This window comes from Gymnogyps californianus, chromosome 1 (assembly GCF_018139145.2).
Source record: "Gymnogyps californianus isolate 813 chromosome 1, ASM1813914v2, whole genome shotgun sequence".
In the NCBI taxonomy this organism is placed as follows: domain Eukaryota; kingdom Metazoa; phylum Chordata; class Aves; order Accipitriformes; family Cathartidae; genus Gymnogyps; species Gymnogyps californianus.
The window spans coordinates 170188141-170210071 of record NC_059471.1 but is presented as its reverse complement, the minus strand read 5'-3'; the positions used below and the strand labels follow the sequence as shown (position 1 = coordinate 170210071).

Sequence of the window (21931 nt, the reverse complement as noted above, 5' to 3'; positions counted from 1 at the left end):
ATAAATTTGAATAAGGCAATCAATTTTAAATTGTTACTTCTGAGCAAAGCTAAAAAGAAAACTAAAATGTGTACAGTGTTTCCATTCACAGCCCGTTAGTAATAAAATGGACTCACATTTGGGCAAATTCATGCGAGTTACAAATAAGGAGGAGAAGGAACAGATTTAATTAATCAATAGGAAGTTATTTCCATGACATTACCAAGCGGATGTTCAGTAGAAAATTAAATTTAGTTTATAAATGATGTCACAAACAGCAAACCATAATTGCTCATCTTTGTTTTCTGTCAAGCAAAATAGCCAAAACTCTGTGGGTGGTACTTAATCAACTTGTGAAAAATCCTTACACATAACCTTATCACCTTTGCCTATTCCCAAATGTTTTCCCACGAAACGTTCACAGATCAGATAGAAACAAACATTGCATCCCAGTCTCCCTTCACTTCATGATGTGTAAGAATAGAATCTGAGTAAAATGCATCCATATATAAAGATGCCTGAGCAGTTTTATTTATAGAGAAAAAAAATTCCCTCAAGGAAAAAAATATGAAAAAATACAAGTCTCTGTCACCCAATTGAAAATCATTAGTCTTCAATCTTCTAAGAGCTTCGAAATCAGAAAATATAGACAACAGCTTCCAAATGAATATCTTAATGATCTTATAATTAAGATGGGCTTATATGAAAAAGTGACATTGGTAAGCTTCCTAATGAATCACAAAAATTGGCATGGTCTGCTTTTTAAAAACAATCCTTTAAATTTTGAACACATGGTACATTTGCCTACTAATACTAAAACATTTCTGATACTGTGATTAAAACAACTACAAACAATTAGTCATAAGTAGGGGATTAAGCTCAAACAGACCAAAGAGCAAAGGCATAACAGAGTAGTCTCCCACCTTACCAGACCTTGATTTCCTGTTTTTTGGTTATTTGAAATCATGAGAAGTTTCTCAGGAGAAGTAACAGTACTATCATTATCACTGCTTTTCCCTCCATCTTGTGAGCCTACCCTCGAACGAAAATGGTTCACTGTGGATATGCCAAATTGAATCGTTCGGGAGATGGTTTTTTCTCTGTTTTTTTGTAGGCCGTAATTATTCACAGATCACTATTGCTTTGAAATTTTTTTTTCAGTCAAAAAGTGATCCACATAAAACAGAACTCTCTGATCTATTAGGCTAACACTAAGTATGTTAAATCACAATCTGTTTTATCAGTTTCTACTGCAGAAAACCTCCCTGTAGTTTCAGCTGATGACAGCACTCTTCATTTCCTCTCCTCTCGCGTGCACATGAATCAGCACAGCAAAAACCTGCCATGTGCCAAACTGCAGCTTTCTGCCCCTTGCTATCTGATGAGGTAGTTCTGGTATAATTTATTTGCAAACTTTAATTGAAGTTTTGCATTCAAGCAGTAAAATACAGATAAATTATGCAGCGCATCTAAACCAAAGTTCTACCCAGCATTTCTGGCTTGAGCAGACCTCTTTCATAACAACTCGTAACACAGAATTTCACACTTAATTCAAAGTCTTTCATGGCTTCTTACGCACCTCAGTCTTCTCTAGCTCTTAAAAGAATGTCCAAGCTAAAACGAAAAATTGGATGAGGTGCACTTACATTAAGTGCTTTCAATCTGACAAGGAAATATTTGGTGTCGTCCTCTCTGGCACAGGTATCATCACTGAAGGTAGCACATCCTTCAGTTTAGAACCTGACCACCTGAGTAGTGGTATCAGGATACAAACTCACAGCCGACAAACCAAGCCAGACTATCAGACTGTATTCCTTAGCAAAACAGGCATTTTCACCTAAAATGGTATAGCACTTTAGGTCTTGAAAACAACAAATTCAGCCTGAAGCTAACTGAGTTTATAGAGGTCATGAGCTTTTTCCCAGATTGCTGCTGATGGTCTGAGAAAACACTGTAAAACAGTGCACATTCAATGCACTGACTATTTTGCAATTCCACGTGTACAGAATCTAGTACAGAACAAAAAAATTCTTCATATTCCATTCATGTCAAGAGAACACAGAAAAAGAACTAAAAATAAGCCTTGTTTTCTCCAAGAAATATAAAAATTAATTATATTTCCCCAATAAAAAACTCATAGAAGTCCACAAATACTTGAGTGCATCCAGTTAGAAACAAATAATATTTCTGAAATATTTTTCTAAACTCTTAGGTAATCAGTAATACCTAAGCTTTACTTAAAAACAGATTAAAAAAAATTTTTTTTTAGTTTGCTCATTGATGTTAGTTTCTAACATCAATAGTTCTCTGCACAGTCAGAGTCTGATTCAGTAAAGGGATCCACAAAAATTGAAGAGCTATGCTCCGTTTCCACTGGATTTAGATAAACCTAACCCTTAAAATGAAATACAGTACCTAAATACAGTAGCTATACAGCTTGTAAAGGAAGAAAAAAACCACAGCCCCCTCAAACATGTTCTAATCAAACCACTACATTTAAAGCATTTAGAGAAAATTGAGGATTTCCCCCCACAAAACAAGCAATACTGCTGAAAAGTCAATAAATAAAAAAATAAATGTCATGAACTTCCCACACAAACTAGACAGAAATCATTAGAGGTTCAATTTCCAAAGGTGAGAATTTCCTTGCCAGGAAGTCAATTCTAAATATAACAATTCAGGAAGACCATATTCAAACACTTTCATAAATTATAAAAATACTTGCACCACAGGCACTAAAAATAACAATATGTATCCTATGGAATAAAGGTAAAGGAAGGTAATAAATGATCTTCAGTATATCTTCAGCTTCCACAAGAAGCTTTGTAAAGCTGAGGACAGATAATGTGAAACCATGGAAACATTCCCACTATTCACAATTACAAACAAAAGTAGCCAATTTTAATTTAGGCAAATTACTTTGGACTGCATGTGTGCACATCCAAGGGAACATCTTATAGCTAAAATCAATGCTAAAGTTTCAAGTGATGACTTCTTTTTACCCATATAGAGTCCTAATAAAAATTATATTACATACTCTGCTTGAACTTCTCATCCATACTAGGGCAGGGAAAAGCTGAAGGAGAGCAGGAGGAATACTTGTAACAGAAACTGGAAACATAATGAAACAGATACTAGAAATGAAATAATGACAGCAAATGAATAACCCTATATGGACAAGGCCTCCTATTCTAATACTATAAATAGAATATTGTGCTGTATTTGATACTATAAATGCTAATGAATAAAAACAGAAATAAAAAAACCTAGGACTTTCCTAGCATGTCGGCAAACTCTCTATACTCCAAGTAGCAGATTGTGCAGGTTCACAGAGGGCATCAAATACATGGAGGGAAGGAGGCAGGGTTACCTCAGAGTGTGAGTGAGAGCACAGCATCCTCACCAGGAACACATCTACTCAGAGAAATGACAACCGTTCTTCTGGATTGCCTGCTCAGGACTTCTTTCTGTCGTCTTCCCCCTACTTACTTAAGAAACTGACTGAAAGTCTCTGCTTTAGACCAATAGCTAGCTAAATAAGTCTAACTTTACAAAGAAACAATAGCTGGTAACAGTATGATTTATTGTGCAGAGTCTTCAAATATATATAAGGGCTAGCACTTCATCTATCTCATTCAAATGGCTGGCAAAGTCACCTAGTATATTCATTGGTATTGTTCAAAATTAATTTACAATGAAAAGAGATTGTTCAACAAACCCAAAGGAATTTCTCATTCTTGAAGGCACGTTTACTCCTAGGAAAATGAAACCAAAGCTATTTTCCTTAAGTTTAATCTTTCAAACTAAATCATATACTTTACAATATGTAATTGATTTCTCTTAGATAAGTGTCTCATATGCAACCTGTTGGGGCAAAACTAATCTTGATCAAGTTACACTGTATGTAAATGACAAGAGCTAAAGGAACACACTTCTGTCTTAAACCCCACCTCTCAATAAGAATGAACAAAAAATTACTGAAGACAAAATCCTGAAAAGACAGACTCTGCCAGGACAAGGAGAAGGATTGAAGGACGTGAGCAACCTCCTCCCAAACCCTGCAGAAAGCTGAGAAGAGCTGCAGTCCCTGTGCACCAGTCTTCACAGACCAGGGGTCTGGTGCTTCACAAGGGTGGGAGGCTGCTGTACAGGAGACCCAGTGCCTATGCTGCAGAGCCTCCCTTCATGAACATACACATACTACATTAGCAGAGCCCCCTGCTGTAGAAGGAGCGCAGAAGATCTGTTTGCCAGCCCATACATAAGTATATACTCATACATATCTACACACAACCTTCTTTCAAAGTTATAGGCAAAGCCAACAGAAGCTCTTTTCTGTTGGCACAGCTGCACCTGTACCAATGGTTTTTGTCAGGATAACAGCGTCACTGCTATGGTATGAATTTCTGTTTTGGTACTTCGTACCAACGTAACTCGTGTCAACAAAACTTTGTTGCATAGGCAAACCTAGCTTGCCTCCCGTTAGGGGATGCTAGGAGGTGCAGGGTGTCCACACAAAGATTTCACAGAGAAATCTTCTCTTGTTAGCTGAGATCTGGCAGCTTTGACTTCCCTTCAGAGCAGGGGTTACAACAGGAGGGTATACCACTTGACTGGGTGGCTATTGACAATATCATTGGGTTTGTTTGCTCCACAGAAGTAGAAGTAAAATCTCCTCCAAATTATTTACAAGAAAATATCAAGGAGTAAAAAGCATTAGAAACTAAGTTAGCAATCCAGCATATTAGAGTCCAAAGTTATATCCAACAGGGCCAGCACAATTGCTTGAAGACTTTGCCAAAGAGCCAGATGCTACTATTGTGGGGGGCGGGGGGAAGATGTCCAATGTTTCACAGCTTGGAACTGAAATTTCCTGACTATAGCCAGGAAAAAAATATTTTACTGTGTAATAGAGGAACACTGTTCCTCAGCATTTGACCAAGGCTTTTGTTAATAAAATGTTACACCTATAATGGATGACGAAGAAAGGTTTGACAAGGACATCAAACACTTTAACAGTAGTGTCACAGAAAACTCCCATAAGGATAAAATGAAGCTTCAAAATTTTCCTTAAAAAGTCAAATTTATGTGCTTTTGTTAGGTTTCATTTAATACCTGGAGAAAGAAGCAAAAGTCTACACTGAGCTATTTCAGTGCTCAGCATTAGTAATAAGCTGAAGGTTTGGACTAGCTGTCCAGTTTGTCCAGGTGAAAACAATACTCAGTGCTGCTGAGCTTAGTTCAGAGGTGGGATTTTCAAAAATTGCTTTAGCAGCAGTAGCATAACTTTGTACTTAAGTCAGTTGAGTTTTACTATTTACTGTGATAGGAATCAAATTAGGGAACTGCAGAAACTGAGAAATTTGAGAACTGCATACAAATATCCAAGAAATGTTAACTTTGGAGTGGTCTGACATGCCTGTTATACTCTTGAAAAATCTTTTATTTTAATTAGTGTTCTATTACAAACTTCTGTCAAAATACACACATTGTTCAGCACCAATTAAAATGCTAAATGTGTTGGCATATAAGATTGGTAGGTAGATAGGTTCTGCTTGGCTGTATTAAAAAAGGAATTCAACAACGATAAAAATTACAGTTAAAACATTAAAGTTGCCAATAATAGCTTTATTTTGAAATGCTTCATAATTTTCTCCCACTGTTGGGCTGTGACAGTTGGAACTTTGAGGAAACCAAAATAAACACCTTACTGATTTAAGAATATGTTCTGCAGTTCTGCCAGTTCATTAAAATCAGAATTCAATTAAAAAAAAAAAAAAAATCTCTGTGATAAGCTGAGAGAGTGGGTTTCATTGCTCAAGCAATTCATTAGCTACCACGCTCTAAAGATTCATCTTCTCCCTATTTGAGACTTGGTATTTGTATTTTAGCCAATTTCTTCCTACCTAAAGTGACAAAAATTAACAAACCATTGGAGGTGACTAACTGTCAGCATGGGATAAATGGCAACACCACTCTGACTGAATTTGGGTGGTCGGGGCAGGGGGAAGGGTAGGGATGGTGGCTGACTCAGTGAGTTACAATTCCAAGAACATTTGTTATTCTTAAATTTCACAGGAACATACTACTAGAAGAGGTCTTGATCACTGAATCCAGTCCTCAGGTACGAGAAGGAGTTTGCATCTATACCATTCTCATTAAGCAATCTCTTATTTTGGAACTGACAATATCTCCCATGGTAAATTTCTTTGATGACTATTTATTTATTTAAATTTTAAAAAGCATAAATATGGACAAAACTTAGTTTATACAGATTATGTTCTAGTCAAGTAAAAGCGTAAAACCTTCCCACTTCTGCCTCAACAGATGCTCTTAATATCACAGTGGTCACATCCACAGGCCTGTTGACTTTTGTTAAAATAAATATGGATAAATAAATAACAAGAGTAGTCAGCTAAAATTTAGGGGTTTGCTCTCCACTTCTGCAAATGATGCTGGGACAAAGCCTCCTTTTTCCTTAGTTCTTTGCATGAGAATGTCTTATGGATTAAGATCCTGATTAATATTATTAGTGATGTGACATGGCTGGCTACTTTGCAGTCAGCTTTTCCTCCCTGCCAACCCAAAAGAAGGGGGGCGGGGGGGGAATCTAGTACAAACTTCTGCCACTCTCAGCAGCAAAATGCTATGAGGCCAACAACTTGAGGGAGCTCTGCCTCATGATTCTTACAGGATTCCTTTGCCACCAAGCTGCAGAGAGGCAGTTGGTGAACACAGCAGAAGGGAAGCAACCTAGTCTAGTGTCCCCAACAATTCACAACTTCGTGTTCCAGATCCAGTCGCTGTCACACCTTATTACTCTTTCTTGCTACAAGAGCAAACTCCACTTACAGTTTCTGTTCTCTGTAGTGATGCTTACATGACCAGAAAAGCTGAGGTACTACAAGCAGATACACAACTCACAAGAAACAAGACCAATGCTTACTCCTTCATTCAGCAAGGTGTAGCATCTTTTGCACAGAAGAGGTTCTGAAGAACAGGCTCACTGTGGATTGGCACATCTCTCCATTTAATGTATATAAGCAGAAAATAATAATATAATTTATGATTTTTCAGAAAAACAGCATAACATCACGTAGGGCAGTACATACACAAAGCAATACCTCCTTAGAATATAAGGATATATAAAAAAGGCTATATATAAAAATACAAATATAAAAGTATATATATAACATTTTTCTATGTGTGTATATATGTACACGGATATATTCCATACATATATATGCATACACACACATTTATATAAAACACCTTACAAACTCTTACTACCTTAGACTAGAAATAAACTACAGCTCTGTCCCCTGTAACATGCCCAGCTTTAAAACTGTGTGTGTATATATGTATTAGGAAAATAAATGGAAAACACTAAATAAAGGGTTTACCATTTGAAGATAAATATTAAATTCCACTGGTCACAGTGTATTACTTTATTCATACATCCACCCAGGTCTAAATTAATTTGTTAAACACCCATGCAATTCTTCTGCACACAGTCCATATTTAATTATGTTTGCTGCTACATTACTAGCACTTGTGTGTTCGGGGGTTTTTGTTTGTTTTGAACAGCCAAACTTAAAACATTGATTAATGTTAGTATTCTCTGTGTGTTCAAAATGGGAAAAAATATGACAACACATTTATATATACTAAGTCATTGTTTAACTTGCTCACCTTCCTATTGCTCTAGCATACAAAAAGCGTCTTGGAATTATATTTAGTATTAGTAACATCCAGATCAGAACCATCACAGTCTAAAACAGTATTCAATATCAATTGTCTTTATATAGGTCTACACAACTCAATATATTCTTGTATGACTGCTGTATCAAAGTCCTGACAAAAAAAATGAATCTACATTGCCAACTGTTTCTTTTTGGTGTAAAGGAACATCCTTTTAACGTGACTAATCACACTGGCAGCCAAAACAGGAGCATCAGTATGTTCCACAAGTAGGACTGAAAGCCACAGTACATGTACGACTTGGAGCTGAAGCACAAGGGTAGAACTTGCTCATGTCACGGTATCTCAATAAACTACCGTATGTCTGTTCTGGAAATCTGGTCCTCTGGTTAGACCAGGGCAAAGAGAAACCAGAAACTTCTATTCTGTTCCTGCTTGCCATTTCTTTGGCATTGAGGTCTGATGCTTTACCGAGCAACAGAACAGAAATTTTGTTAAGAATCACCATGGATTCAAATTAAAGCCCTCTTGCTTTGTAATGATGACTAAGGTGCAGTCTCTCTACAACTTTTCTGTTTTTAGAAAAAACTCCCTTATTTGTACTAATACTATGATCTTTTACAATTTCTGAAAGGAAATATATACTTTGGTATTTTATTATCACCAGCAGCAGCCTGGTGATAGCAAAAATTTATGGAACTGTGTGTCCATGCAAGGTACAAGAAGATGTATCATTTCCCATACTCTAATGAAAACACAGCATCACTGGCACTCCCTGTCGCCTATGTCCCTGCATCTTAAGGAAAATAATTTATAATAATAATAATAATAGACAACATTAACACAAATCTTTTCTAGGAATCAATCAAGTTAAGTGCATAACACTTACATATAAGATACTCCTGCTAAGAACAGCAGCTTAGATTCTGAAATGTGCTTGCGATCCCTTGTGCTCATGGCACATAGTGCTTTCTTTGAAAGTAAAGCACATTTCTCTAAATAGTTTGGTTGTACGGGTTAGAGTTGGATTAGGGATATAACTGAATTAAAAGAAAGACATAAATCATATTTAAGTACTTCACTAAATTAGCATTAATGAAAAACTGCATTAAATACTATCCACTGGGGTATAGATAAGAAATATAAACACAACTATGCTAAAAGGCATGTAAAACAGAATATCATACTGTTATGTCCCCTTTATTAATTTCATTTGATTAAGGCTGACTGTGTGCTTGCAAGTGCATAGAAGAGCTAAACAATGTGTAATCAATTGTACAGTATCAGTTATGACAGGTAGTGGTCTAGTCAAGATGTGGAGATGCCACACTCAGTGGGATATGGAAGAAGGCATATCCCTACTGTGTGCCGCACTCCATACTTGATGTTAAAATGGCAATAAAACCGAAAGCAGTTGGCGCTATAATCCCAGATCAACAGCTGGCATTCCAGTCCTAAATGCCGAATTCCTGTTGGGGATTTAGAGCCTTCACAGATAAAATATACTGTCGCTTTTTACAGCTGTAAAAGGCAGAATAATACAAATGACCATAAATTAGAAGTGATGAAACACAGCTGATCAGGATAATTGAAGGCCTCAGCAAAAACTCTATAGCCATTAGAATTAGGAGCAACAAAAAGGACATTTTAGCCCACTTTCCTAAGGAAACAATGCTGAGACTATCATTTCTGTCTGCTTGTCCCCACACCTCACTTTTAAGTTTTGAACTTGTTGCAGATTTAAGAGAGTTTGATGGAGGAAAAGAGATCCTAGAGGAGATGATTTCATATAAGTTTCCTGAGAATAGATTGCCAGCTAAAGAAGAGAAATCAGTAAGTACTCCCACTGGGAGAAATGCTCTGGCATAAGTTTACACATTATTGTAGACCAGAGAATGCATGAGAGAAACAGAACTTATAATTACCTCAAAGCAAAGGAAAAGCTTCAAATAAAACCTTACAGTCAGCTATGAAACACAGATTTGTAAGAAGCTACGCTACATAATTTCTGTTACAGAAGGATTATTTGTACTTTACAAATATCAGGAACAAAAGAAGTCCTAGCAATGCCATACTTATTAGCTAGAGGTGTTAGAGTGATGCAGAAATTTTTTTAAGTGGTTAACGAAGTATTTTTATCTTCCATTTTGGAAGATAATAAATGCTGTAATTGTGTTTCTGGCAAATACTATCTATTCTAACTGTAGCAAAAAAGACTGTTAAACAATTTACACTGTATGTAAACATTTTTAAATCCTGGGTTACATAGTTTGAACTCAATGGTTTTGAAATAACAAGGTAATGATGTTGATTTTTAATATATCCTGGAATAATGGAGAAATACCAGGGGAGTGGGGAAGCTGACATTCCATCAGTAGTTAGAAAGGATAAACAGGATAACTGTGTGGTCACAGGTCACAGTCAGCTTGAGAATTGTGTCAGGGAAAAACACTGAAAAGTTGATTTAGGACATATATAGCAAAGATTTAAGGCATAACGTCAAGCAAATCAATACAGTTTGAGAAAGAAAAGAAATGGTCCACCAAATTGAAGATCTCTCTAGTGAAATATTTAGTCAAACTGTTCCTGAGAAAAGTACTTTTTTTTTTTTTTAAAGTCTGTAACATGCACGCTACAATTTTAATTAACACATTTTAGGTTGTAATGCAGTATGAAGTCAATTATCTAGCCAGTGTTTCTTCAAAAACAGTTAAATCAGAAGGTTACTACAAAATTACGCTGGTTTTAGTGATTCCACTGAAATCTATTCTTGTTTCAGTCCCATGCAAAATGTACCAGCAATCTGGAAGATCAAGTTTACAGACAACACAAAAAGGCATACCGGAAACCTACTAAAATAGTCAAGGTTACTTGGCAATCTGACTTCATTCAGCTGTCCAAATGCAACCTTATGTGCACATGTAAGACCTCAGAGATGAAGACACTCTAGAGTAATACATTATAGAAAGCAGAGGTGTTGAAAAGAATTACAATAACATAATATATAACTGAGTGAAATGATAAAACTTTGATGTGATAAGGTTATTGAGTGAAGAATTACAGTAACTTCTTACATGTAGTTATAACTAGCTGAAAGTACTGAGCAAGAGGTAGTATTGTACTCTTACACTACACTGGCAAAAATTGGAAGCATGGACACAGAATTCCTGTCCTAAGAGATGTGTAAGAAATGAGGAAACACCTATAAGAATGAATCATGGCTTGGAAGAGTAATCTTTTCAGTGAGCAACACTTGATACTGGTTTATCTAAGAATAGGTTAAGGATAAAGTAATTAATTCTCTTAAATCTCTATGTCAAGAAAGGGGTCTTCCTCTACAATAAAAATACTGCAATAGTCAACTCAGAGTTGCATTGCAATGCCTATGCTTCACGTATCTGATGTGCAGTGTGGAACTGACATCTTGACATTCAAGAAGTACAATCTCCACGCAGTTAGAACATGCCAGAGGACATCGATCTATCCCTCCAGTATCTATGCCTCCCTCCCTAGCACCAACCCAAGCTGGTACAACCAGAGTACCATACTGTGAGGGGATTTAAAAAAAAAAAAAAAAAAAAAAAAAAAAAAGGTACAGCTTTTCAGAACAGTGATGCCACATATCTCCACTTAGGGTGTCAGTCACACAGCTCCTACTTCTTTCTTTTCTTCTTCCCCCCCCCAAATACTATTTATTGCAAAATGCATAAGGGATGCAATGGAACCCAGTGTTTCTGTTCCAGAAGAACAGCCTAATCACTAACCATGGGCTGCTTCTCACTTGCTTTCCTCTGATGCCATATACTTTCAGCTTTTACTTTACAGTGCTTCAAATTCAAGCATGAAGGATGGAGCTGCCTCCATTCAGCCTCTGTCTCGATTACCTGCTGTTTAGGTTACAGCCATGCAGACAGAAGAAAGCAAGCTGAATCCTCTTAGGCTGAAAAAAATAACTGAATCCAACACACCTACTGCCTGAACAAAAGGAAGCCATTACTACCACCTCCTTTGCTCGTATTTTTCCATTGCATCTTAAGAAAGATGATGTTCAGATGTGTCATGCATGTAAGACACCCATATATGTTATAGCACAATCCCATTGGATACGTGGCTCCATGGACATCGGTCAACCTCACTTAGGTTACAGCCAGCACTAATCTCCTACTTAATCTCCAAATAATTTTTTCTCATTATTTCCTTTGTGCTGGTATTAGTGTTTGGATAGCTGAGCAGATCAGGGAATTGACTTGGATGGAATTAACCAGACAAAAACAGTCGTTAAGTTAAAATGACTGTGAAATCATCCTTTAGCATTGTCCTACCTAATTTCTGACCCCAAAACTATTTTGGTGGAAGATACAAGCCATGATGCTTTCAGAGTTTTTCTATATCAAACATCCATCTGATGAAGGAACATTTTTGCCCTTGGTGCTGAATTTTATTTGAAAAGTCTCAGTCTCACTTTAAGCAATCTATGTAATTTTTGGATCTGACTCAGTGTTTCCATTACCTCACATGAAGCAAGTAACTACATCTCTTACAGCAAACTAGATAGTAATGCAGCAAGGTTTGCAAGGAGAGATGTGTTGTATTAGAACAATTGATATATTTGGAAAACACTCAAACAAGCTTTTAGGCAGAAAGCACCCTCTGGGTTTAGATATCACTGTAATCTAAGTGATAAATAGAATTCGCTAGCACTTGTTCAAGCACCGTCATTTAGGAAAAATAGGAGAAGATTTAAACAGTGTTTGCTTTTGTAACAAGCTTGCATTAACCATTTCGAATTACATATTGATTATATATATATATTTCATTTTATATTCAAGGTTCTACCACACTGTTGCAAGCATGCTGCGCTAAATGTAGACTCCAGTAGTATTTAAGAACAAAGGGTAATTTAAGGGCAGTATTTTAGCTTTAGCATCTTGTTTTCTGACATGCTTGATCTGTAGCTCAGCTTTATTATCCAACTTAAGATAAACAAAAATAAAACCTTGCAATCTTCTCTTAGAGAATCACACACTATGAACTAATCTAAACATTCCCTTGTTTCTCAGTCCCACAAAATGTGCGATCTCAGAATTATTCAAGTCCCATGAATACTAAGAAGTTCAAAACTTAACTTGTGCTACTGCATGAAAAAAATTAAAACAGGTGTTTACAGAGTAACAGAGCTACTGAACTCTAACTTCATTAACTTCCATTAAGCTAAATGACTCACAAATGGCATTTAGATCAGTAGTAAATCATCATCTAGGTCAGCAGGAAGCTCATTACAGACTGACAATCCAAGTGACAGAAACACTTTTCTACAAGTGCTACAGTTGTAATTTCCTGTGTGAAAGGCTTGCTGCTGTTCCTGCATTCCTCAGGGGACGCTTCTTCTCAGAGGATGTTACTCTTCCCCAGGAAGAGGAAGGAACCAGTTGTTATTGGATGTGTGGGTTGATAGCTGTCGGGCATTTTCTGCATGCCGCAGAATCAGCTGTGAGAACTGTGAATACAGCTTAGATTCCCAGCCAAAGCAGGGGAAAACACTGCTTGGGCAGACAAGGTCAGAGCGTACATGTACAGTATCTCAGGAAGCTGAAACAGAAATAATACCTGGAACTTCCATCCCTCTAGTTCCCAGAAATGTGCTGATTTGCTAAAGGAACAATATATAGACATGGATCAACTTGAAAAGCATTCCTGAAGCACTGCACTGTTGCCACGATTAAGACCCTATACGAAGTAAAATATTGCCAGTTCTAAGTGTCATCTACAGCAAGCCAGTTATCTTACAAACCAGTACCGATAGCCCAGCAATAGCATCTGTTAATAGTGTCACTATGGGCAAAGGCAACATAATTAAACAAACTGCCTTGTGAGGAAACTAAATATTGAAGCTTGATTTTTTTATATGGCGGGGGAGCGGTGTGTGTAGATTTTTTTTCCTGTTGGGTCCCTCTCCTGAGCTTCCTGTCCTACAGCAACTCAAGCTCCCTCTGTATGTGCTGTGACACTCTTACAGGGCAGGTCACCAGTAGCTAGTCCATGCCTAGTCCAGTATCAGTGACTTCAGTGTCACATCCCACTGGCTTTTTCTTTAGTGGCAGCACTAATATTTTTCCTTATTTTACTAACTGCTTATTTCCAAACCTGGTTAAAAAAAAAAAATCCCACCAACTATTTGTTTCAAAAATTATTAGGGAGATAAGACAGAGACAGACAAATAAACAGTACAATCTCATAAGGTACATTTCCTCAGGAAAGCAGGCTAAAAATAGTATAGGAAATATTATATTCTTGCACTCTCTAGTGCCCAAATTCAGAATTCTGTCTCCAATGAAAACCTGACTTTCTCTCAAGCTCCAGTTCACTCAAAGAATATAATGAAGCCTATTAAGGAACATCAAGACATGTATTATTACCTAATTATGTAGCGGCACAACACATTTCCTGTTCTCTCCTTGTAAACCAGCAGTTACACACTGTGTTAGAATAGCATCACTGCAAAATGCAAGGGCCATTTGGATCATATTCTTCTTTTATTACAAATGTTGAGTTCACCTTCATGTATCTGATCTTTAAGCGTTATTTGATGCTAGTGGTATCAAAGCGTATTGCTTTTAAGATTAAGTACACAAATATTTTTAAACATGTCTGGGCCTCTACAGAGGCTCAAAATGCAAGTTTAGAAATTCACTGTTCAATATGCCAAACGCTTCATCCTTTTGGCACTTGTGACAGAAGATGAGCCATTTTGTTCATATACACCATACCTTCTTTGGAAGGCCCCTAGCTGGGGAACAGAAAAGGCACTCTACTGCCTCATGGTTGTTCCAGATGGATTAAGTGTAGCCTTTGGGAGGGATGGGAGACTTTCCTTCCCTGAGAGCAGCTGAACATGTTTAGCTGCAGAGCTGTGGGGAGAAGGCAGCCTATCCTCTTCCCCCAGCCCCACACATTGTACCTGCACAGCGTGCAAAGACTAGAGAGGTCTGTCTGGAGCATGCTGTAAGCCAAGATAACACTAAAAATTGCTTGTCCAAGAGCAAGATTGGACAGAGAGAAGGATTCGTTTGCAAAGACACAAGAGTGGAGTTTACAAATTCTTACTTTTATTCTGCTGCACTGAACACTTCGGAGTTCCTCTATTTACAGCATTTATACTATGTTTTTATAAGACCTAGCATCAGAGATTCAGAGCCTGTTTGAGAGTTTTTCATATGCTCATCTATGGAAAAGGTGCAGACAGTTTTACCTCAAAACTTTGGAGAAACAGAATCTCTTCACATTATTCCCTAATTTCATTCCGTGTTTGTGATTTGGAGTTCAGATCATGGATTTGGCAGTTTGTTCAAATATGCATTTACTGGTAATCAGAAGAATGGCAGTATATGAAAAAATCCATAGCTATTCAGGGAGTGGCCTTTCTTATTTCTCTGTCTGGGAGCAAGGAAGGTAAGATGATGTGAGAGGCTGGGAACTGTCAATTTTTATCAAAGCCCTTCTACTGGTGGGATCACTCCTCAATGCAGAGCTCAGTCTAATTGGCAACTGAGTTTTGGACAAGGAACACAAGCAGGACATTTTTCTCTTTTTCTTAGAGGACAATGATTCCAGTCTTCCTTTCAAAGAGATAGTGCCAGAACTTTCCTTTGGTAGAGAAAAATGTATGAATATCATGCAATGATCAGAGTTTAAGTGAAAGGCTAAACGTCCGAGGTCCCAAGAAAACTTGATATCCATGAACTACAGAAAGCTGTTGTGCTTTCGGATGAACTATAACAAGCAATAAGGGCAACCACTGTACACAGTGAAGTGCCATATGAGTTTTGCTCTACTGGCTGTTCCCTTCTGAATTGGACTTGGGCTCCAGAGGAGATGATCTATGTATAAAATTCCTATTCTTCCCTTTCTTCCTTTTCCCCTCCCCTTAACCTCACTGAAGACAGTTCGTGTTTATTTCCATGTAAGGCTGGAGCCAGGAAAGGATGTAAATCAGAATAAATTTAAAGTTGCACGATAAGAAAAATATGCAGTGTTTTTAGCTTTTAAGATAAAATTTCTGTTGTCATCCTCTTCTACAGGATTTTGGAATTGTGTTAAGCCATGCAAGGAAGAGACGTTACTCCAAGACCTTTTCAAAATAAGTTCCCGTGAGGAAGAATAGTTGTGTAAGCCTTCATGTACACACAGATGGAAGAATAGATGCAAATTTTGCATTCATAATTGCTGTCTTTGCAAAATGTGGGGTGTTTTTTAGGTTGGAGGGGTCTTTTTTGGTTGTACTCAAAATAAAGGCAGAAAAAATTGTATCAAAAATACCTAAACCCTGAAATACATACTGGGGAAGCAATGTGTATAGGATAAATTGAGAGTACAGCTACTTCTGCTTTTTGCATCAAGACACCTACTACAAACGCAGTACAGATAAACTAACAATGTCTTACCTTGAGTAATAAAAGTTGCACATGCTCTTATTTACTTTCACATATTTTACAAGTCGGGGGGCGAATTTATTTGGTCACTTTCTATTTTAAAACATAGTATGTTCCTCTTGCTCCAAACAGGAACAATCCTTATCTTTCCCCTTCCAATAATTAATCCAGTCTTAACTTTGCAGAAATCGTACTGTAAATGAACAATAAACATGTCTTGTTTTCAGTGTTAACTAGCGCTGGAAGAGAAAGAACAGCAAACATCTCCCAGCCAGCGCAGACATTCTGACTTCCAGATTACAGTACATTGCTTTGCTTCCTCCAAATCCTGTTTACATGAGCAAGGTCAGAGGATGGAACATTAGAGAGCCTCTACAGTGATTTCCTGCTGCTGTCAGTAAAAACTACCGAGACATCATCAACTTTCCCTTGTTCCCAACAGCTTATCAGGGACTGGAGGTTACCGATGTATTGCCTTACAGACTTGAAAAAACCCAACCTCTCTCAAAACTAAAAGTAAAATCAGAGGATGAAACAGGAGGAAATAGTTCCAAAGGGAAACAAGACTTCCAATTTTTCCTTTTCAATAGTTCAGAAAACAAAGGCAATATTAAGCTGCTTGACACATGGAGAAGAAGGGGTGGGAGAGAGGTAGTAATGCTTTCAGTCTCTTCAATGAGATAGTAAGGAGAAAGAAACACCACCCCCAGCCCCCAAACCTTGACCCCAATTCAGTGAACATTTTCAGAGTGTAAAAGGCTAGAACACACCTCATTTTTAATCACTGCAAAATATGAAGGCTCTTACCATTGGAAAAGTCAGGGCATTACGCAAATACCAGTTAGTTAAGCATATATAGCTTGGTTTTATACTGGTTTCAGTAACACACAGGAGAACTGAATAAATGAATCATCAAATTCAAAGCTATTTTCCTGACAATAATAATACACAGACAGGAATTCTTAATGTTTTTGTAATTATAGTCCAAAAGAAACCAGCTCCATACTGAAGATTACACTGAAGTTTTTCCATCAACACAATGACCATATTCCCTTCACTAAGTTTACAAAGGAAGTTGCATCAGTGTGAATCTTAGATGAAAACAGTTTTTTCACTGTGTTCAAAAAGAACTGGCCTTACAGCTTTAAGTTAGAACACAAGCTGAAAAGATAAGGTGTTGCTTTGATGAAGCAACAAATTAAAATTCCTTCAAAAGAAGAGGAGGAGTGTGAGGAAGAGATAATACCAGTATTTCCTCATACAGATAAAGCTCAAAATATAAATGAATTACTAAGAAAATATCTAAACATGTATTTTAAATCCACAATAAAGAATCAAGAGTGTTAAGTTTTTACATATTTGTTTTTCAAATCTTCTCCAGGCAGACCGTTGTCAAGAATAGATGACAGTGATACTTAGCTGCACCTTAATTATCTGGAGTTGTGTGTCCTGTTTTGGGCTTCTCAATACAAGACATTGACATCCTGGAGCAATTCCAGTGGAGGGCGAGCAAGATGGTGAGGGGGCTGGAACAAGAAAAGGCTGAGAACCAGGTTTGTTCAGCCTTAAAAAGGAAGGATACAGGGAAATCTTTACTGTCATCTGAAATATCTAATGGGTGGATAGAGAGAAGACAGAGCTAGACACTTATTAGAGGACCAGTGTGATAGAATTAGAGGCAACAGACATGTTGGAACACAGGAAATTCTAGCTACATATTATAAAAAAAAAAAAAAATATTTTCACCAGTCAAACACTAGAGCAAGCTGGATGGAGAGGTGGTGGAATGTCCATTCTTACGCATATTAACAAATGAACTGGACAAGGCCTTTAGGAATCTGATCCAAGCTGGCCTTGCTTTAAGGGGGAGGTTAGATAAAATGACTCCAGACATCACTCTCAACCTATACTGCTCTATCATTTTTATTAGCAAATCTTTACAGAAGGGAAGAAAAGGAATACCTTTTTGCTCTGCCACAAGTTATCTTAGGGGCAGTAATAGCATATTTCCTATGATCAGTAGGACAGGACAGAGTTCCAATAGCTAAAGAAGAGATTCTCAATAGGTAGAACACTTTCTCCTATTTCCTGGAGTAGCTTGAGATCTATGGGAGTTTTTCTGGTTACCATTAGGAATTTTGATAGCCATTCAACAAAACATTACGAGGTTTTGTATAGACTTCCAATCTCCCTGAAGATATTTCAGGGAGCTTTAGGGAACTCATCACAGATCCTACAAAAGCTTCAATGTTGTTACTTGTCCCAGAGAAGCCAGTCTTTAAATACTTCAGACAGTGATCCGAGAAAAGCTGTATCTCTCTTCTTCAGTAGAAAAATTAAAATAAATATGTCGATTAGCTACTTCCAGTGGTCCAGGGAGCCAAGGTGTTCTGTAAATAACCCTTAGGGCCCTGCTGTGTTACATGCATGATAAAGACATTGAACAAGAACCCTTAAAGATATGTAAGTGCAGAGTGCATTTTTCTCTCTACACATATCAGAAGGGCAGAAGAACTGCTTAAGGTAGAGCAAAACACTTCAAAAAGAATAAGTAGGTATAGACAGGACATTTGTAAATTAACCTGGCAAGCTGATCAAAGATTTTTAGTCATTTGAACAGCATTCTTCCAGTAGAAGTAGGACCAAAAAGCCATAAGCAGCTTTAAGATGGGTCTTGACAAGTTTGCAAGGGGAAAAAGAAAAAAAAAAAGTGTACAGTGATATTGTCTTTGACAACCAGTAGAAAAAGAGCAACTCAGGGGAGCTGGAATCAGGGAGAGGAATGGGGGAAGAGGATGAATTAGACTAGAGGTTGGTAACCTCAAGTTAGAGGAGGATAAAAAAAAAAAAACAAAAACCCACAAATAATGCACACAGTTTCATTCAAGTGAGGACAAACAGTATCAAGAGGAAATCTGGCAGTGAAGGTGGGATGGGAAGAAATCCAGCATCTGCCCTCCCCCTTTGATTTTTAGGAAGAACACATGAAGCCTCTGTAGACAGGGCCTCTATACATTAGGGAAGTTGAGCCAGCTTCAGATGAAAAGGTCCAAGTCACTGAGATCCAGAACCCTTTGGAAATAAGACACAAAGAGACTGGATAGCTGGCCTGATTAAGAAACAGGTGATAATTTCACAAACAACAGAAGCTGGTAATGCAGCAGACAGACACTGGACAGGATGATGACACTAAAAGATGAGTTGACATCAGAAAGTAGGGAGGACCAGATAGGTTGACAAAGTTGGGGAAAGTGTTACTTACTATGGGGGAGGAAGGATGCTAGTGGCAGAGAAAACATGCAAATGGTTTCTGGATTTGTGTCAATAGTAGTGTGTTGGACAGAGCAGTTGTCCTTAAGGCTGTAAGTAACAGGGATACAGAAATGTTGCTAGATGGAAAAAAGATGCAGATGGTGAATGCTGAGATGCAGAAAGGTGAGAATCAATGGTGAACAGGAGATCAAGATAATGGAAAAAAAATGTAGTGATTACTGACACAGTCAAAAGGCATGAATTTTGAAGCAACATTTTTGTAATGAAGAAGACTGTAAAACCAGCCAGCCAGCAATCAAAAGGATGCTGTCTCTAGTAGGTCAACTTATTCCTACTATAAGTTCTGGGCATAAAGTTTTATAAACTGCTCTCATATCAAAAGAATTAATGAAGGAGATGAAATGATTGGCAGATTTATAGGTATGTAACAAAGAATTACAGTGTAACCATACATTTTAACTCTGTGATCAGTATTAAGATCAGGAAGTAATGAACACAGAGTATTTTAAAGTGATAGGTAGCCAATAAATTATATCCACCACAATCCAGTATCTGTCAAGCCTACTAAAGAGATTTCTGTAAGTCTGCAAATCACTTTTGACAGAAGTTATCTTAAAGAACTGTATTTCCATTGTGAAAACACAACACGACAACTGCTAAACCTTAAAATATATGAATTCATCATCTCTCAAATAAAAGTTATATGATTATTTGTTTTGAAGAAAAGGTTTCTCTTAGACATCAACCTCTGTATCATGATCTTCAATAAATGATCTTAAAGAATTTTATAAAGTACCTACCTTCACAACATACCTTTTCATAAAACATTCATGACAAAATAGAACAGCAGAAACTACACCTGCTGCCTATTTATATGTATTAACCCTTCAGCCACACAAACTCTTGTTATGGTAACTAAAAATGCTCAAGATACAATTTATGCCTTCACAGGAACAGATTCAGAGCTAAAAGAGAAATTCTCATTTTAACCTAATTCTAGAACAGTACGTCTTTTAGATTTCATACCAGGAGAGCATATTTCTCCTCCTACGAAACTACCGTTAAAACATTGCCTTCCTTTCCTCCCACATGCCATACCAATGTCATATGAAAAGCTAACACTAGAAGGATCTAATCCTATGATTCTGTCTTAAAATGTATTACTTTTTTTTTTTTTTCTCCTAGAGAACTACTAGATGCCTTAAAAGGAGAAAAATTAAAACATCACTTTTGGAATTTTATCAATGAGACAACTATTCTTTAGGTTTCCCATTATTTGCAGATAAAGACAGTTACAAAAAGTGTTTGAGAATAAGCCACAAATTTTAACAGTAATATTTAGATATAAATAACATGGGCTTATAATTAGAATTTCTCCTTAGTATATGGGTAAAATTACTAGTATAACGTGAAAGCTTTGCTATTACACCATCTTCTGGTTAGCCTTGGGAACTGTGAAAGAAAGCTTGAGAAATTAGGATATTGAGCTCTGAGCAGTTGACAGTTGTTATTTCATTCAAAATATATTTCATTCATACCGACAGAAAGAGCACATTTCCAATAACATGTTAGTTTAAGCCATACCCTGTCTTTTCTTTTTTCTTCCCCCTCCCAGAAGGCAACTTACCGGAGTACTGAAAGATGAAGAGGAACTAATCTCTATGACAGGTGGGTCAAGTGCTTGTGTATTAGTCACATCAAAGGTAGGGTTGACCTGTTGAAAATGAATTATAATATTATTTCAGCACCAGCAGAGAAAGGGAAATAAGACTGAAATAAAAAGGACCACTTGCTACATTAAGGCACCACTATTCACTAAGGACTGGAAACAGGCTTCAGAATTTTTAAAAATAATGGTAGGTTGTTACCTTCCAACCATGTAAAATGCAATCATATAATACAGAAAGAGAATCCAGATACGCATTTATTACAGAAATAGAATTTATACTTCATAAACATCCATCACCCAAAACTAACTCAGGGGATTCCTACCACAAGAGGTACAAGTATTAAGAAGTTCAGTTGTATGACAAATCAATAAAAATGAAGTTACAAATACTAGTTGGAAATGGATTTATTAAGACAGCTAACTCAAAACCTGCCCAAGGCTGAAGCCATGCAATTAACAGAGTAGCCAAAGATGTTGCTGAAATACTGAACAGTAGGAAGTATTCAAGCAACTTCCCAACTCTGTAACTGTCACTTGCAGGTGCTTTTGAAAGTTTTTGCATATGCACAACAACTATAAGGGCTCCTGAAAGTCACCTTTGAGTTTTACTTTCCAGTGTCAATCACTTGCAGGTGCAGTGGTAGGCCGTCTTTCCTGTTTCTCCTTCCACCAGGAGGACTGTCCCCAGCAGAAGTGGTGTAGTACCCTGGATAACTCTAGAAGCTTGAGAGCTGCCCTCTAGCAATGATGCTCAATTAGCTTGTTACAGTCCACAGACAGCAATAGCCCTCCACTTGTGGAGGTTTCCATATACAACTATGCAGCACTCCGGTTTTTATGTTACACTGGTCCCCTGCCTGTTCTGGTTTAATTAGGGCAC

At 37.3% G+C, this 21931-nt stretch overlaps 1 protein-coding gene across 1 annotated transcript in view; it reads right to left on the bottom strand.

The window, feature by feature from the left end:
* POC1B (POC1 centriolar protein B) overlaps positions 1–21931 on the bottom strand; it is a 58709-nt gene that overhangs the window by 8461 nt on the left and 28317 nt on the right. The window contains exon 10 of the mRNA XM_050895038.1: positions 21010–21096. Within this exon, the coding sequence (XP_050750995.1) occupies positions 21010–21096 (87 nt within the window). The remainder of the gene's footprint in view (positions 1–21009; positions 21097–21931) is intronic.